This window comes from Lingula anatina, chromosome 4, assembly GCF_051362555.1.
Source record: "Lingula anatina isolate TDL-2025a chromosome 4, LinAna3.0, whole genome shotgun sequence".
Classification (NCBI taxonomy): domain Eukaryota; kingdom Metazoa; phylum Brachiopoda; class Lingulata; order Lingulida; family Lingulidae; genus Lingula; species Lingula anatina.
Genome location: NC_141770.1, coordinates 1,376,451 through 1,394,335, shown reverse-complemented (window position 1 = coordinate 1,394,335; position 17,885 = coordinate 1,376,451). Strand labels below are relative to the sequence as shown.

General features: G+C 37.0%; 1 protein-coding gene across 1 annotated transcript in view; it reads left to right on the top strand.

Moving 5' to 3' along the window:
• Positions 1–9,402, top strand: part of LOC106162425 (uncharacterized) — a 33,949-nt gene extending 24,547 nt beyond the window's left edge. The window contains exons 8-16 of the mRNA XM_087010578.1: positions 371–1,556; positions 1,740–1,817; positions 2,170–2,241; positions 3,629–3,714; positions 3,945–4,118; positions 4,516–4,738; positions 5,127–5,264; positions 5,468–5,577; positions 7,195–9,402. Of these exons, the coding sequence (XP_086866704.1) occupies positions 371–1,556; positions 1,740–1,817; positions 2,170–2,241; positions 3,629–3,714; positions 3,945–4,118; positions 4,516–4,738; positions 5,127–5,264; positions 5,468–5,577; positions 7,195–7,338 (2,211 nt within the window). The 3' untranslated portion in view covers positions 7,339–9,402. The remainder of the gene's footprint in view (positions 1–370; positions 1,557–1,739; positions 1,818–2,169; positions 2,242–3,628; positions 3,715–3,944; positions 4,119–4,515; positions 4,739–5,126; positions 5,265–5,467; positions 5,578–7,194) is intronic.
• Positions 9,403–17,885: the final 8,483 nt, after the last annotated feature.

Below are 17,885 nucleotides of genomic sequence, written 5' to 3'. Positions count from 1 at the left end.
TTTTTTCTGATCACAGTTATTTTATTCCCATTAAGAACATACATTTTAACTGCATTATTGCATGCTCACTGCATATCACGGCACAAGGCGTTTAATCCAACCAGACTCCAAGTGGAAAAAATGTCAACAAAAGTTTCTGAAACCCGTCGTGTAATGGCCCAAATTAATATATTGAACTGACCATAAAAAAAGAAGAAAAAAAAAAAAAAATATATATATATATATATATATATATATATATATATATATATATATATATATATATATATATATATATATATATATATAACCGTTTTATTCACAAAAAAAAAAAAAGAATACATACAGGCTACATAACAAAAGCTTGAACCGTACTCAATAATCTTTCTAGGACGATGCTGAGGAGATCTTTGGTGATCTCAGGAATTATCTCAACGATAAGCAGGAACTCAAAGACCACGTCTACCGCTACTTTGCAATAAGCAACTTGGCCGAAGATGGGGAGTTTTGTGAAATAAAAGAAACGATCGAGCATCTTTGTGGTTTTAGCAGAGACAATGAGGCTGCCTTTCAAATGCATCCAGTGAGCTGGATTCAGCTAGAAATGGATTTGGCAAAGAAGAGTGAGGAAAGACCAATCATAGATGTTAAAGAACTGCGTGAAATGGCGCGCTTAGTTGGAATCCCTGACGCTGAGTTAGATGAAATGTTCATTCCTTACCATCACCGTCTGGGAGACTTCCTTCACTTTAAAGTGGATAGACTTGAAAATGTCGTCATACTGAATCCACATTGGTTAGCAGATCTGTTTTCTGCCATCATGACCCCGCCCATCAGTAAATCAGGAAAGGATCGCCTGGATCACCTGAAGGACGATCTCCGAAGAGGGTTGCTAAACGAGGAGGTGTTTGATGAATATTTGGAAAACGTCAACTTGTCCTGGATGAAAGAGTATATCATTCTTCTTATGGAAAAATTCGACTTGATGAGAGAAATACCTCAGTCTGTTGAAAAGCTAGTGCTACCATATGCAAAGGAAAGTAAAAGGACATTCGTCGTGCCTAGCATGCTAAAATCCATTGCCAGGACCAATGTTGCGTTCTCTGAGACAGATCGTCAAATACCTCTGCTTATCTCATTCCCTCACGGTTTCTTTCCCCCCGGGTTATTTCACCGTTTGATCATCCGTCTTTTAGGGTCATACGAAGCTCAAACGGTTGAGAATGACATCCCAGTTGTTGGGTTTGACCGCGCCTCCTTCCGCCTGGAAGACAAAACATCTGTGCTCTATCTCTTTACTGCAGAAAAGGATATTGAACTGGTGATAACGAACGCTGCCGGCCCACCAAAGCCTCACATATACTTTAAAGCACGACAAACAGTTGAAGACGAGTTGTCCTATCTACAGAAGACATACTGCCCTAGAATGCACTTTGGCTACTATATCAGGGTAAACGATGGCAGGCACAAGATTCATATTAAAAGAGAAACCGTTTTAGAAAGGGATGTCATCTGTGTATTTGTAGAGAATGCGGAAGTACCGATTGATTTGAGGCCATACCGTGTTTGGTTCTCAGGTAAGCAGTTCAAAAACATAACACCTGCTGTTGCCGTAAGTGGACAAAATAAAAGTTTAAATTTTGGTGATATGTGACATTAAACTTAACTAGATGTAGCTAGCTTTTTTTACCTTGAAATATCGACTGTTATACACTCTGCAACATACACAAATGAAAGAATATGGATGTCAATAATTTTAGGAGAAGAAGCAGTGGAGAATTTCCCACTCGTGGCTCAAATGCGTCTTTCAGAAAGCAACATTCTCATTCATGAGCAAGGTAAGGTTGTGTGCTGAACTCTGGCGTTGTTAATAAGCAAGATTAAAATTAAGATTATATGTTACAGGTAACACAAGTCAAGATAATTCATCCCAACTTGCGTTTAGTCACTACAATAAAACAGCGTTTAATTCTATTACACAACACATAAGGTTCACCTTTTCCACGAGTTAATGAAATTGTGATTTTACATTTATACATCGATGATATTGCTAAATATATATGAGCTCGAAATCAATTGTTCAATTGTTTCATTTGTATGTGTAAGTGTGTTTCCAAGAGTTTAGTGTCAATGATATAAAAGTATTATTTTACGCCTATTAAGTGTGATTATCTCGCATTTACAAACCAGGTAGGACAGAAGAAAAAGAAAAAGGGCTGCCCCAAATTCAGTCACTAGAAACTGCTTCTGCCCAAACATCAAGTACGTACTGATCTGGTATTGATCGTGGTCACTGACATTGGAATATTTTAACTACAGTCATAATATGTTGGTTAAAAAAATGCACCATTAATAATTGAACAAAGTACAGGGGTTGACAAGAGTACTGTATCCGTTTGCTATAAGGTGAAGAACAGCTGGATTTGTAAGGTTTTTCCAATAGTTTCTGGTAATGTCAAGTTAGTATATTCACGACCAGTTAACAGACCAGTGCTTATTTATTATGTCAGTATTAATATTTTGTAGGATGGCCACGTGATCCCAATAATGGTGATAATTCCTGTAGCATGGAGCCTTCTTTAAACGTTAATTTTGCTTAAAGATGCATACGAAGTCAATTTTTCCCACAAAAGCCGACCAAATGCCATTATATAGTTTAAGATAGTAAATATAGAGAAATACCAAAAGACATCGTTTAATATTACCACAAAACTATATTTGAACGGATTTTCCTGCTAGCTTTCTATGCTGTATATCTATGGGGCAGATAAGTAGGTCAGGTAAGTAGGTTAAATTTACGACCAAAAGTTTAAAGAAAGGAGCAGTTTAAAGCTCTTTTATGGTTGATAGAACGTTTTATTTGGTTTATTCCTTGGTATGTCTAATTTTGGTATGTCTAAGTTGTATAAGAAACTAGTAGAAGTGGTTTATATACACTACTGGAAATCCACGCTTCACCGACACTTGGTTCATATGTACCTTTAACTCAAACACCGTAAAGCTAATTCACAGCACGGTTCAAATTTCCAGAACCTTGGGAGCATAAAAAGACGCCAGTAGTCTGCTTTTTGTTGTTTTATGGACATCACCAGTGTCCCCCATCCTTCTGCAAACCCTGTATACAAGTTGACCAAACATACCACATATGGCGGCTTTCTGGGATACAGCTAAACCCTCCAGTCTCAGGGAAACAATTTCTTTGTTATCTTCATTTTTTGAGCTCCTGTTTTTTCACCATGATAGAAACTTGACATCCAGAAGGGCGTTAAACCTACGATGTCACCTCTTATTGTGCGCATGGATGAAAATCCATCCCTTGTTACGTGACCAATAAACCGCAAAGCACTTTTTACGAACGGGTCCTACCAGTCACATAGCTCCCTATTCATGCAGGTGGTGCAATAATTTTGTCACCCCCACCCCACCCCCTGTAGATCGGGTCTTTATGTATTATGGTATGGTCCACTTAGTTTGATCTTTAATCTTAACAGTTCTTCCAGAATGCTATAGGCAGTCAAGGAAAACTAGTTTTTTTGGTTCATGAAACACTTTTACCAAATTCTTAACACTGGTCTAACATTAGGCGCAACTAATCATGGCACATAATAACTCACCAACCTTCTCATTGGAGGATACTTTATAATTGTAGGCTCAAGCACTGAGGATTTGGCCGAGGTCAAAGTCCAACCTTGCTCAGTTGACCTCTTCCAGAAGAAGGCATTCGATCATAAAAATGTTAGTGGTCCCGTTTTATTCTGTTTTATTTTTATATGCAGGTGTATCTGTTACCGTATATAATGTTCAATAATACAGTAGCTTTGTCATGAAAAAGACATTTATTGCAACACGAACTGAATGTTTCACACTTTATCTTGTTAGTGCACCAAACCAAGAGAAGCATGTACTGAGGCAATAGCAGTGCAAGATTACACTTAAATTGTCAACAACCCTTTTGAATATTGCAGGTCTACAAAAACTACACAGAGTGGAGAGGTAGAGCTGTGATCATCAACAATGTCAGCTTTGACAATAACTATCACCCCGACAGAGAAGGCACAGAGATTGATGTTAAACGTCTGGAAAGTTTATTTCAGCAGCTACATTACCTGGTGTCCAGGCATGACAACATGACTGCTGGGGTTTGTTGATCGAATTTAAATGTTCACTTAGTCTGTCGCATATTTTAAAAGATAGAGCATATTTTAACAGATAGAGTCGGTAATATATCAGCTATAAACTATGTGATGGTAACATATTAACTCTTTCTGCCATTAAATATATGATAACTCGCGCAATTTCATCTGTGGTTATGGGTTAAGGGTGAAATTATTTGAATAATTTATGCTTTGATTATGTTTAAAAAATCCCAAGACGCCGGCTGTTCCTAATTCATTATGATGACAGGACTCTTCCCTCAGAGAATTACAAACGCTGATCTCGCTGATGAGATCAGAAAAATGAATTTCTTTTCGACATTATAATAGTATCAAAGTGTACTGTCGTTAACCTGAATTGATCAAACATTGCATTATACAGGGTATCAATCAACTAGCCGAACGTGAAGCTAGAACTGATCACAGTGCTTACTCTTCCTTCATCATGGTGATCCTGAGTCATGGTGGAGAGAACACGGTGATAGGCACTGATGGTTATCATATAGGGTATGACCAAATGCTGGCACACTTTGAGGCCTCCAAGTGTCCTGCGCTGAAAGGTTGCCCCAAGATGTTCTTCATATCTGCGTGTCAGAGTCCCAGTCGTAAGTGTCCATCTTCCACATGGGGCATTGGTGTGAACCACACTTTGTGAAACAAGTTTTAATTTCATGAGTAAAGAGTGAGAGGTTAAATTGATTCCCTGTTTTCTGCTCTGATGTTTTAAGCTATAATGCTGTATAGTAATAGATACTGTACTTTGTCCTCTTATACGAACGGAGGGCGTTTCTATTATTATTTTTACATATATAGTTGGTTGATACTGCTCTGTCAAAATATAGCTCGTTTGTGTATTTCATGCGATGTGTTGTTCAATTTTGGCCGTTATAAAGTAAAAATATTTTTTTCAATTACAACTTGGGAATCGCTGCTTTATACTTCATTGACATGTCATTGTCTAAGTTTTAACAATTATCCTTTATTTCACCGAAGGTGAGGATGAAAGTGCGTCAGATGTAAAAACGAAACCCAAGCAAATGACAACAAAGCCACAAAATACTTCCTCAAATACCGAAGACAGCAAAATAGCAGAAAAGGCCGATATGATATTAGTTACTTCAACGACCACAGGTAAGATTGTGAAGTCTGCTTGTTCTTTTTCAGCGGTTTCCACTATTGATACTTTCTCTTGGTCGACAAGAATCCATCACAAAAGACATGTGAAATAAGTATAACTGGAAAGGTATAACAGTCAATCTTCTGTTAAAGCACCAACATCTTTAACGGTTTGATATCCGGTCGTCAAACTGAGGTTTGCTGAATTGACGTTTCAGGTGACAAGTCTTGGCGATCTCCTACACATGGCACGTGGTTCATTCAGAGTCTGGTGAGAGAGCTCTCGGAAAGAGCATGTGACACCCATCTACTTGATATATTGACACAGGTAATCACGCATTACAACAGTATATCATTTTATAAGAGTAGAGAATAGAGATTTATCTGTTGTTGATTTGTAAACAGGGGAATCAAAAATAAAAACAAAGGGTGACCGCCGTCTCTATCAACATCACATCCGGGTGTATCGGAGATTTTAGGCAGTTTAGAAATCAAAGATGTGCATGATGCAGGATGCAATCAGATTGCGTTTCAACACCGACGCAATCAGGCTTCCCATACATTGCTGTCTACCTGCCGAATCTGCAAGAACACCAGCGACGTTTGACTTAAATTCCCGGCACGAATAACAAAACTTGGTCAGGTCTATTAAATAGCGGAATGCTTAACTGGATTGATCCAATTTGAGCGGTTCTAAATTTTAGGGATATATTTATAATTACGACTCTTAAAAGGATATTTGTATTGTCTAGGGTATCATTGATTTGGTCCAAAATAAAGTCTTAATAATAAATGCTGAAACAAGATGTATTCCGCTGAAATATGGCTGATGGCTAAACATGTTTAGGTAACTTTATTAGATGCTTTGATAGGAGAATTAAACATTTTTGTAGATTTGATATAAGAGAAAATGTGGTGATTCTAAGTTTCAAAAATTGCTCAGCTTTTTTATTAATAGAGCAACTTTCTGAACCAATCAAAATGTTGATACTGAAAACAGTGAATGTGGAAAATTGCGAATAAAATGTTTTTATCTTAAACTCAGAACATGCGTAGCATTTCAGAAAGAACAAAAACCGAAAAAAAATTTTTGAATGGGAAATGGGGATTGTTCCTTTATATGTACATGTAGAAATCGAAAGAAAAATAAAAACATTAGTTAATGAAATGTTTCAACATGAAAGAGAAGATGGCACATCAATTCCTTGTTCTGTGCACTGGTTATATAGGAAACAGAGCATGAACATCAACATAAGTAAGGTCTTCATATAAATGAAAAAATTCTGGGGTATACATGTAAGTTATGAAAAAATATAAGATAACTGGTAAAATTTATTATCATAACATTTATCTAAAGAGGGTTTTTACACAGAGTGTCATAAGCCTAAATGTGCTTTGCCAAGCATTGTCACTACATAGCATGACAATATATATCATAAATGAATGAATTTATATAGCTGTTCTGTTAGTGACCATGTCGCGCGGGGACTCTCTTACATTTCAGCCAGTCTATTAAAACCGTCAATATCTAATTGTACCGGTCCAGGCAAGTGTACCGCTAGATCTGGAAAAGGTTTAAGTGACATGTCCTTGTAAGAAACCATAACAGCTAGACAGCTTTATACACGACTGTCATTGACGCGGTAAACTTACGTAAAGCTTTGCCCATAAGATTGTATATACCACTAGTAGACTCCTCTGATGTCTTTGTTCAGAGAGAGGACTCCTTGTGGAGAGAGAAATGATCATCTCGTGCGTGTTGAATATAAAGGGAAGGGAGTTTTTAATCTACCAGTAATCTGCCAATGTTTCTCAATTCACATATTGCCTCTAAAAGAGGGCAAAAATACAAATCTTAAAAATGTCATATTTTGAACAAATATATTGATTTTCATATACATGTTCTCCGTGTTGATATGTTACCTAGTAATTGTTTATCTTCAAGGTGAACGGGAGTGTGTCCCAGATGACAACTCAAGACGGCTGCCGACAGGTTTCAGAAATAACAAGATGCACGCTAACGAAGTACGTGTATTTCTGGCCAGGCTTCTACGTAAAAGATGGAGAAACTAAGAAGTTTCCTGGGTGAACACAATGGATATGTATACAATCCTATCAGACAAGTTGTCCTCCTTCGCCAATTTGTCTTTTCATATTGAGACGCTTGACAAATCTAGATGATTAAATGCATGTTCATTTATTTCTTCCTATTGTGACAGGATATACATGTGAGAATACCATTCATTATATTGGTTTCAGATACGTACCTGTGTACTGTCACTCTTTCTCTTTTTGTGATAATTCCTTGTCAAGTATATTACATTTATACATGATATTGTATATTTACAAGCTATGGAAAACGGCAGATTACTCTATAAAAACAAGAAAAATGTGTTTTGATTAGGTAATGGATTTTCAATCACAAAAATGTCCAAATCCAAGCTGTCTTTTAACAGATAAATAGGCTTATTATGTCATTTTTACAATATTATTATTACTTACTACTGAATTATAATTTTTGTATAAACTTAGTCTTTATTGCATGTAGACTTGCATAGCTGCATATCTAATTTTGATTTTCTGTAGCATTTAAGCTACATCCTATGATCGCTCCATTAATTTAGGATTAAATCATAGTCTCAGCTGTGAACACGTGTTATTTAATGTCTCCATCATTACTGTGGTGTTCTAGCAAGTTTATTTGTATATTATGTGTATCAGCTAAGTTAACACAATATCTTGATATGGCTGGACCATGTCAACTAATTGACAAGTTGAATAATCACAAAGAAAGTTAACATATCTTTTTCACTAAGGGGTCTAAATGCAGTTTTAATGTGAGATGGGCATTGCTATTATATAATTATTTCTAAATCTGAATCAATTGCATATGAAGCAGTCTACCAAATTTAGCCCCGTAGAGCTGATAACAAATAGCTGCTGTGAGTTATGTTTCCTTCCTCCTGATATCACTTACTGAGGTTAACTATACAATTAAAATGAATCAATAGATTAAAAATCGTATAAATTTGCTAGCCAAATTTTGGTCGTCCAATAATATACATAATAATTCGGATAAAACAAGTACTTTTTGGGACATTTTCTCATTTTTTTTTAAATTTTAAACGAATTGCTTGTTTTCTTACCAACAGTTCTTGAACACGTGCACCCCCTCTTGTTTGTAAACAAACCGCTGCACCGCTCATAGTCAGTAGCTCCCGCCGTCAGAGGTCTCGCACTGCTCGACACCTGTGCCTGGTCCTGAAAAAATAGGCAGTAGTTTACATCCTAGCCAGCTAGTTGACACCATTATAACCTTAGCAACTTACAAAGAATACCGGGAAAATTGAAAAAAATAAAACACTTTTTTTATCTCAGCATTATACAGTCGTCTGTAACAGTCCGTGAATGCATGGTGACGTCTATTATGGTGTATTCTGCCCTACAGATTCACGGAGGACGCTACACGGGGCTCCCGTATGTTTAAAGAAAAGACGGTATAACGACAAATAATTGCCACACATATTTGCCCGGTCCTTTGTTAAATTAATTTTTATAAGAACACGTGTTTTTAGCGCATTAAACTTTAGGCGTGTGTCACGACGAACAAGCCTTCTCAAGCCCATTAGTTTAACTTTATTTTCACATTCTTAATTATTCAGTATGCTAGTCTCAGTTAGCAATATCATTACATGCAGTTCTGCTTTAAAATCATCACAGTACCAGCAAAAGCACAAAATCAGTAAAATTATAAGTTATCAGTGTGAAGTATTTACAAGTCTATGTAAGAGGCCACAAGTTTATGTAAACTGTTACAAGATCAATAGGCTTTTGGCAAGTTCGATCTAGAGTGAGTAGCTAGCCTATGTATACTATCATTCATTCTCTGCAGTTTTCATTGTTCTTTTAAGTAAGCAAGCAAATATAGAATGTATGAGTACATTGTGCCTATATGAATGACATGAAAGTGTGCTTTCATTGTGATTTTACCACCGCTGAGATGGTGTTTTCTAAAGATCCGTGGGACAAAGAGTCAAACAAACAATTTTAATATACCAGTACGCGACGGCAGCTACCAGTAAATGAATCAAACAGGTAAAAACAGAGAACCCCCTTTCATCGAACTGCGTCTGTACATAAACTTGGTTTTTATTAAAAGGCTGTTTCCATTACGTGCTCCGCTAAGCACAGAGCATACGTACCAGTACTTCTTTGTGTTTGTGTTTTTCGAGAAGCAATAAAACGCTTGCAGTCCAATGTACGGTTTTGTTAGTTATTTTTAACTTTGCTTTTAACTTAGCTGTTACTACAAGTTGCGCAGTTAACGAGCCCGTCAAATCTAAGAGAGACAGCATTAGGAAGAGGGGGAAATAAATTCCAAATTATCTGAGGTTTTCGATATCGGAACTGTACCGACAAATTGCACAAGAAGACATTTCGGTAAGTTGATCAAGGGCGGTTATACATTAATGTGTCCATTAACTGGATTACAGGCGTGATTCCTTTATATTAGGAAGAGTGTTTTAGAAGTGTCATGTAACTCTCTACCAGGACCCCATATTGCTTATGACTAGATATCTACAGGTATGCCCTGGCTGATTCTAATATAGATAGATATCATAGTATATTTGTGAATACCTAGCGGATACCAACCATTAATCCCGTAGAAGGTACACTGTATAAGGCGATGGGTGGATGATGACCCTCTTCTAGAAATACATGGAGTGTACAAGGCAAAAGGAAAAGTAGAAAAATAACCTCAAGCCAGTGAAAGTGCAGTTACATGTATTATCCATATTCAGTTTTAATAATATGACATTTACCTGTGTATTTCATTACTGTACATAAACCGACTGGATGGCCTTGTGGTTAGAGTGTCCGCCTCCGGAGCAGGAAGACGTGGGTTCAAACCCGTCCTGGGACATATCAATCCTTTATAAGCGGTACCTGCTGACACTCTGCTTGGCACTCAGCAGTAAGGGGTTGAAGCAGGGTGGCAGGCCTGGTGTGGCAGTGACGCTGTGGTATATATTTGTCGCTAATTTTGGTCCTATATTATATGACTGTGCAAAATGTAACTAGCATCCTGGTTAAAAATAAAATCATAGTCTAGAAAATAGACGTCCGGAAATCATAATGATGAGTGCAGTACAGGTTAATGACTAGTAAAGGAAGTGTGGGTCCCTTATAACTGGCAGAGATAGGTCCATAGTTACTATTGAACTTGAATAGGAAGTCATACACTGGCAATCTAAATGTGACCTTGAAATTGGTTAAATTTAGCCGGTGTGACAGAAATGGTAGTCCTAGGAATGGAGTCCCCATGTCATGACTGCATATTGGGGGTAGCGGCCACAAAATGGATGTTGGTCCCGTTATTGTTAACACTGGCTCTATTCAGTGTAGGCAAATATGATATTTGCTACTTCAATTTGGATTTTATGGTTCACTTCATGTGGTTAAATGGTTGAAAGTCAGGTTTTGTCACTGCAAGTTGGTATATAGTATTTGCAATTTACCCGATGCGATCGTTTTTCTTGCATTCCATACTGTAAGATAAGTGATTCCTGCTTAGTTCCCTTTCTACTGCATTTTAATGCATAGGGAACTGTGCCTGTTCTATGAAAAATTGGAAAAGCTTTCTCCATGGTATTTAACTTCCATTTAACCTCAGTCACAGTCACCACTAACTTTCTTGGCTAAATCAGCATCCTAAAGAGCTTACCATCTGAATGGCTATCTCTTCCCATGGAAGGAAATTACTCATAGCATTCCAAGAAATAATGGACTCAATTAAACAAGTAACCAAACCATCAAGATATTTTTTCGCCAAAAATCCTCCAAAGCCATATAATACCAGATAAAAGTGTAGGTGAATGGCAGACATATTAAAAAAAAAAAAAACTTGAGTACTGATAATTGGGAACAAACATTAAAGAAACGGATCACAAGAAAATGAAGTTGCTCCATTTCAGAATAAATAATAAAATATTCAATACTTATGCTTAACTTATGAAATTAACAAATTTGCAATACTGCTAGAGAAAATATTCTGTACGTTTTTTGGGATTGTCCATATGTAAAAAAGTTTTGGATGTGCATCATTTGCCCCGCTAAAGATAATTTAGGTGTGGACATTGATATATCTCCAGAGATATTTTTATTTGGGTTTGTGCAAGCATACACTATTTATGTATCTATCTTAATAATTAAGAAACAAGTTAGTATATGTAGAATGGGAACAGAAAGATGGGAAGGAACTCGAGGGTATGTAAAATGCTACAGAGATATCTGTGAATATATTATTAAATATATATTATATATAAATATATAATGTTAAATACTTGTTGCTAGGGTAATGTGCTGCCTAGCAACTGTTGCGATGGTTTACATGGGTTTTACATGGTGATATTTCTGGTGGTTTGAAACATAATTAAAAGCCTTTTTAATTATTTAAACTGAACAAGAAATGTCCAATTAGCTTTTTGCACCAGTCGTCTAGACTATATAGAATGGCTCTAACATTTGTGGCATTTTTACATTTGAAATAAAACCTGTTTACAAGGGTAATTCCGACTGGATATATGGTTGAAAGTTAAACTATCCAAACAGTTGACATGACTATTCGTAAATTCAGTTGCTTTGAACACATTCCCATCACTCAACATGAATAGGTAGATTATAAATGTATTTATTGTCCTTTAACGGGTCAATGATGACGTGTCTTAGGAGGAATGTCCTTAGGAGATACAGGGGCCGCTGTATTCAAAAGGTGAGCAGATCACGTGAGGAAGGGAAATGATCATTCGAAGTCGACCTACGCTGCTGTACGGACATTCCAGTTTATTCCAAAGTTTTTTGTATAAAACATTTGTATAAAGTGAGAGTTTTTCTTATGCGATGCAAAATCATCAGATTTATATAAGTACAAACTGTACCAGAATTGGAATTGGGCTATGCGGGAGATCTAACTGGTGACGGAGCAAACGTTTGTATGTAATATTGTATCGTCTGCACAAAGACAGAGGCACATCGACTACTTCCTATTTATAAATAAATGATTTGATGTTTGGAGATGAAGTGATTTTGTTTGTTGAGAGGTATTAGACGACCAATAATTTATATACGTTTAAGGGTAATCGAATTGGAATATAACTGAATGCAGTAGATTGTTTAAAACCAATCAATTTAGTTAAGATTAACCGTTTTGGTGAGTTACCAGTCACTGATTGGAGGCAACCGTATATAAATGGTTATAATTGAAATGGTTTTATGTAACTGCATGCATTGCTTAAAAGTAACCGAAATGTTATGCAACGGTTCACAACAAAGTCTATTTCTCTTTGTTCTTATTTATTCCATACCATCTTGCTGTAAATATATAAAGAGCGATGAGACAATAGAAGAATGTGCGATCATCATAATAATGTTATTAATAGCTATAATCTTAATATATAATAAGTATAATAATAATAATAATGATAATATTCATAAAAGAATTAAACTATTGACCACGTACCTGTAAATATATAAAGAGCGATGAGACAATAGAAGAATGACAGAAAAAGGCGGCGACGATATTTATAAGCGACGAAAGGCGGGAAAGATGACCAATGGGAATGAGAGAGTAAGATGACGCCCACGTGACAAAACAAAAGACGAACACGAGTGAAGAAAATACATTCATACGGCTACATTCACCCCCCTTCTCAAAGAAATGTCTCCGTACATTTCATTCACTCCACAAATAATAATAACACTATACAACAATGATCTAGTTTTTATTAAAATATGACACTAAATTAATCAAAGCTTTAAGTTAGCCTTGATATTTTTCTGGAATCCTCTTCTCCCTTTTAGACCTCCTTGGAATGGAGGGATCTTCAACTTGCGCTTTTGTCTCATTACTCTTCCTCAATCCTCCGACAGGTAAAGGAAGTAAGTGATTTCTGTGAACAACTTTCAATGTTCCACTTTTGACTCCTTCTTCTTTAATTTTGTATACCGGTATATCTTTATTTGGTTGTTCTACAACCACATATACTTCAGGTTTCCATCTATCGGCCAACTTATTCTTTCCTTTTAACCCCAAGTTTCTGATCAATACTCTATCTCCTTGCTGGACGACAGCTCCTCTCGTCATTTTATCAAACCGTTCTTTGTTATTCCTTTTAAGATCTACAGAATTCTTAAAAGCTAATTCATAAGCATATTGCAATCGTCTTTTTAATTTTCTAATGTAATCTGAGTGCTCTGTATTCCCACTCTGTTCATCTAGACCAAAAGTCAAATCTACAGGCAGTCTAGGGTTTCTACCAAACATTAGAAAATACGGAGAATATCCGGTTGCATCATTCTTTGTACAATTGTACGCGTGAACTAAACTTTGAATGTACTTTTTCCAGTCCGATTTTTTATCTTGACCTAAAGTACCAATCATATTTAGCAATGTTCGATTAAATCGTTCACACGTACCATTACCCTGGGGCCGGTAAGGCGTGGTTCTAGTTTTAGTCACTCCTCCTATTTCGCACAAATGTTTAATTGTGCTACTCTCAAAATTTCTTCCTTGATCGCTATGTATTTTTGCCGGAAAACCATAATGAACAATCACGTTTTCATACAACAACTTTGCCGTAGTGTACGCAGTCTGATTTTTAGCAGGATATGCCAATGCATACCTGGAAAAATGGTCTGTCACAACTAACACATTGGCAATACCACCTTTATTATCTTCTACGGTCAAATAGTCAATACATAACATTTCCATTGGCTGTGATGAACTCATACTGACTAAAGGTGCCTTATCTGAAATTGATTTTCTTTGTACACATCTGTCACAAGTAGCCACATAATTTGCAACATCGGAATACATTTTATTCCAAAAAAATCGATCTCTGATCAACTCTATCGTTCTGTCTCTACCAACATGCGCCATATCATCATGACACATCTTTATAGCTTCATTCCGCCGATGCTTCGGTAATACAAGTTGCCAACTTGTCTTTCCTTCTAACTTTCTTTCTCTGTACAAAACACCATTTCTTATAATCAAATTCTTCCACTGTTTTCTATATTCACTAGTCACGTCTGAAACCTGCAACTCACCTTTTAAACAAGAAATAACGTTCGTTATTTCTTCATCTTCTGACTGCTCCTTAATCCAATCTAAAGAACGCTCAACATCATATCCCTGTATCACATCAACTACCTTTTGCGACATTGAAATAGTTTCGATAAAACCTTCCTGCCCAGGACTTTCCAAAATGGCGTGAACACTATCTGAGCTAATGCACTCACCTTTATCAGGCCATTGGATTCTAGACAAGGCATCTGCATCTACATTTCTACTGCCACATTGATATTTGATTGAGAAATCAAAATTGCTTAGTTCAGCAACCCACCTGTGACTTGTAGCGTCCAACTTTGCTTTGCCCAATACGTATGTAAGTGGATTGTTATCTGTGACAACTTGGAACTGGTGACCGTACAAATAATCGAAAAATTTTTCCGATACGGCCCATTTTAATGCCAAAAATTCAAGTTTGTGTGCTGGATAATTAGTTTCCGATTTTTTAAGACTCCTACTGGCAAATGCTATAGGTCTCAGTTTATCATTCTGTTTCTGATACAGAACTGCGCCAAGCCCAATTTTACTGGCATCAGTGTGTAACTGAAAGGGAAGAGAGTAATCAGCATAACCTAATACTGGTGGGGACATCACACATTTTTTTAACTGCTCAAAAGATTTTTTTTCTTTTTCCCCCCAACTCAACTTCACAAACCTCCCCTTCTTGTCCCTTTTTAAATCATGACCTCTTAACATGTCTGTCAAAGGTTTAGCTATCATACTATACCCTTTTATGAAATTTCTGTAGTACCCCGTAAATCCCACAAACTGACGAAGTTGAAGTAACGTTTGTGGTAAGGGCCATTGCTCTAAAACTGACAATTTAGAATTATCAGCTTCAATACCATTTTCTGATATTATGTGTCCTAAAAATTTTAATTTTTTTCGAAATAGTCGGCATTTTGATCCATGCAACTTCAACCCAGCTTTTCGTAATTTTTCAAATATCTTTTTAAGTTTTTCCAGGTGTTCTTCTACTGTTTTTGAAAAAACTATAACGTCATCGAGATATATACAACAATCCCATGGAGTCAACTCACCCAAACACTTTTCCATCAGACGTTGAAACGTTGCAGGTGCATTTGTTAAACCGAACGCCATTTTTGTGAATTGAAACAAACCTAGATTTCCAACTGTAAATGCTGTTTTTTCTTTATCTTCTTCTTCCATGGGAACTTGCCAATATCCCGATTTTAAATCAAGTGAGGAAAACCAACATGAGCCAGCTAAATTATCCAATGTTTCTTCTATCCGCGGCATGGCATATGCATCTTTGATAGTTCTGCTATTTAATCTACGGTAGTCAACACATATTCTTAAAGAGCCATCTGGCTTTCTTACCGTGACTATATTTGACGACCAAGGACTTTCAGACTCTTCTATCACGCCAGCATCTAACATGTCCCTCAAATGATTTCGAATTTCATCATACATACCTGCTGGAATCCTCCTGTACTTGTCTTTGAATGGGGTATGGTCTGTTAGTCGAATTTTATGTTTGACCAAATTTGTTGAACCAATGTCAGTATCGCCCTTTGCAAAAATGTCATTATATTCATAAAGCAATTGGTCTACTTGCCTTTGTTCTGCATCAGTTAAATGCGTTCTCTCCAACATGTCATCTCCGCCCAATGACTGATTTTGAACACGAAGATGGTCACAACTACTAGTAGAATCTCCACTTTCATTTAGCATGGACGAAACGTTGCACGCTCTATTGACATTACACAAAATGTACTTTTTTGGTATTGTAACAGCCTTCTTTGAGAAATTTGTAATAACTACAGGTATTTCATTTGACCTACCTTTCACACTTACTAAAGAAGGGCGCATTATCAAACCCCCAGGCAATGGACTAAGATCATTTGGTTCCAAGACTGCGTTTGTACTGTTCGTTATAATTGCCCTTTTGCATATCCCATCGATTATTTTAGTTTCGCCTGCATTGATTGTAATTGAAAGCTTACTTTCAACTTTACCAACATCCATTGATTTGTATGCCAATTCCCAACAATCTGGAAGGAACTCTCTTTTCTTTCTTTCATTATCCAGACCCTTTCCATAACACAAAATATTAGTGCCTATGCACACTGGCACCTTTTGTATGTAAGCACCACTATTCGGGACTACTAGTAAAATACACGGGATTTCTTTTACGCCGTGATAAGTTGGCAAACTCACAGTTGCTTCAACAGATCCTAAATAAGGTACTATCTGTCCCCCTGCCGATTCTACATTCAACACATCTTTTAAAGGGATAATTTCTCTCCCTAACCACTCTTTCACGAAATGTTCTGATACAGTTGAAACCATTGAACCGGTATCTATCAACGCATTACATGCTATACCATCAACACACACCTTTGTTTCATTTGCTTTACCAATAATCGTGGCCCGCTTTACTGGGTCGAGGGTCTGGGCCCCGGAATCGACGACCCTTGTGCGTTTAAAGGGCACCTGGAAGAAATATGTCCTTCCTGATTACACTTAAAGCAAACAACTGGCTTTGCATTTCTGTTCCGTGACTCACTCATTTTTTCCTCCAAATCACTTACCCGACGGCCGATTTTTTCCATGCCCGACACCAACAAATCTAATTTCCTATTCATTTCTAAGACAGAGAAATTTTCATCTTTGTCTTCATAAACACGATTTTTCCGTTGAGAACTGTCATTTGGATCAGAGTGCTCTAAATCTGATATGCGAGAATCTAACATATCTACTTTTTTCATCAAGTCTACGGAAACATCAGACTGAGGCTTACCTTGGTATGAGGAAGTTTCACGGGAGCCTGAAAATTCTAATTCTGCCACACGTGCACTTACCATCAATTCCTGAAAAGTTTCTCCGGAATGGTAATGATGCCTCAATGCATGCTTAACGTTGACTGAAAACAATCCAGAGAAAAATTTCGACCGTAAAATTCTATCACGTTTTTTTCCTTCCCTAACTTCCGGATCTACTCTACTAATTGTATCAAAATATGCTTCTAAACGAGAAGCCCAATTAACAACTTTTTCATTAGAGTATTGGCTTGCTGAGTAAAACTTTTCCCATGCAACATCTACGGGTACCACGTCTCCAAAAATACTGTCAAACTTCTGCAATATTGTATTGACAGAAGCTCCTTCCCCGCAATGCATTAAAGCATCGGCTGCTGATCCTCGAACTGACTTACGGATTGCTTGTAAAATAATCGGTTCGGAAAAAACACGATCACCTAGTAATGCTATCACTTCAAACCTCCACTGATTATATGTGACTTCGCCCTTGCCGCTTTCTCCCGAAAACAAGGTAATTCTAGGAGGTCCAACAGAATGAATAGAAACATCAGTCTTTTCAGTGCATGTATACGGAAGATTCGAAATTTTATCTGAGACCGCGACTTCTCCGTCATCCTCGGAAGATATCGATCTGGGACCATGTAAACAAGTACTCGAAATTTTAGGTCGCGTACCCCTTTGCGAGGCCTTTGGAGCTTCCTGCGCTTTGGTTAATTCTTCGTC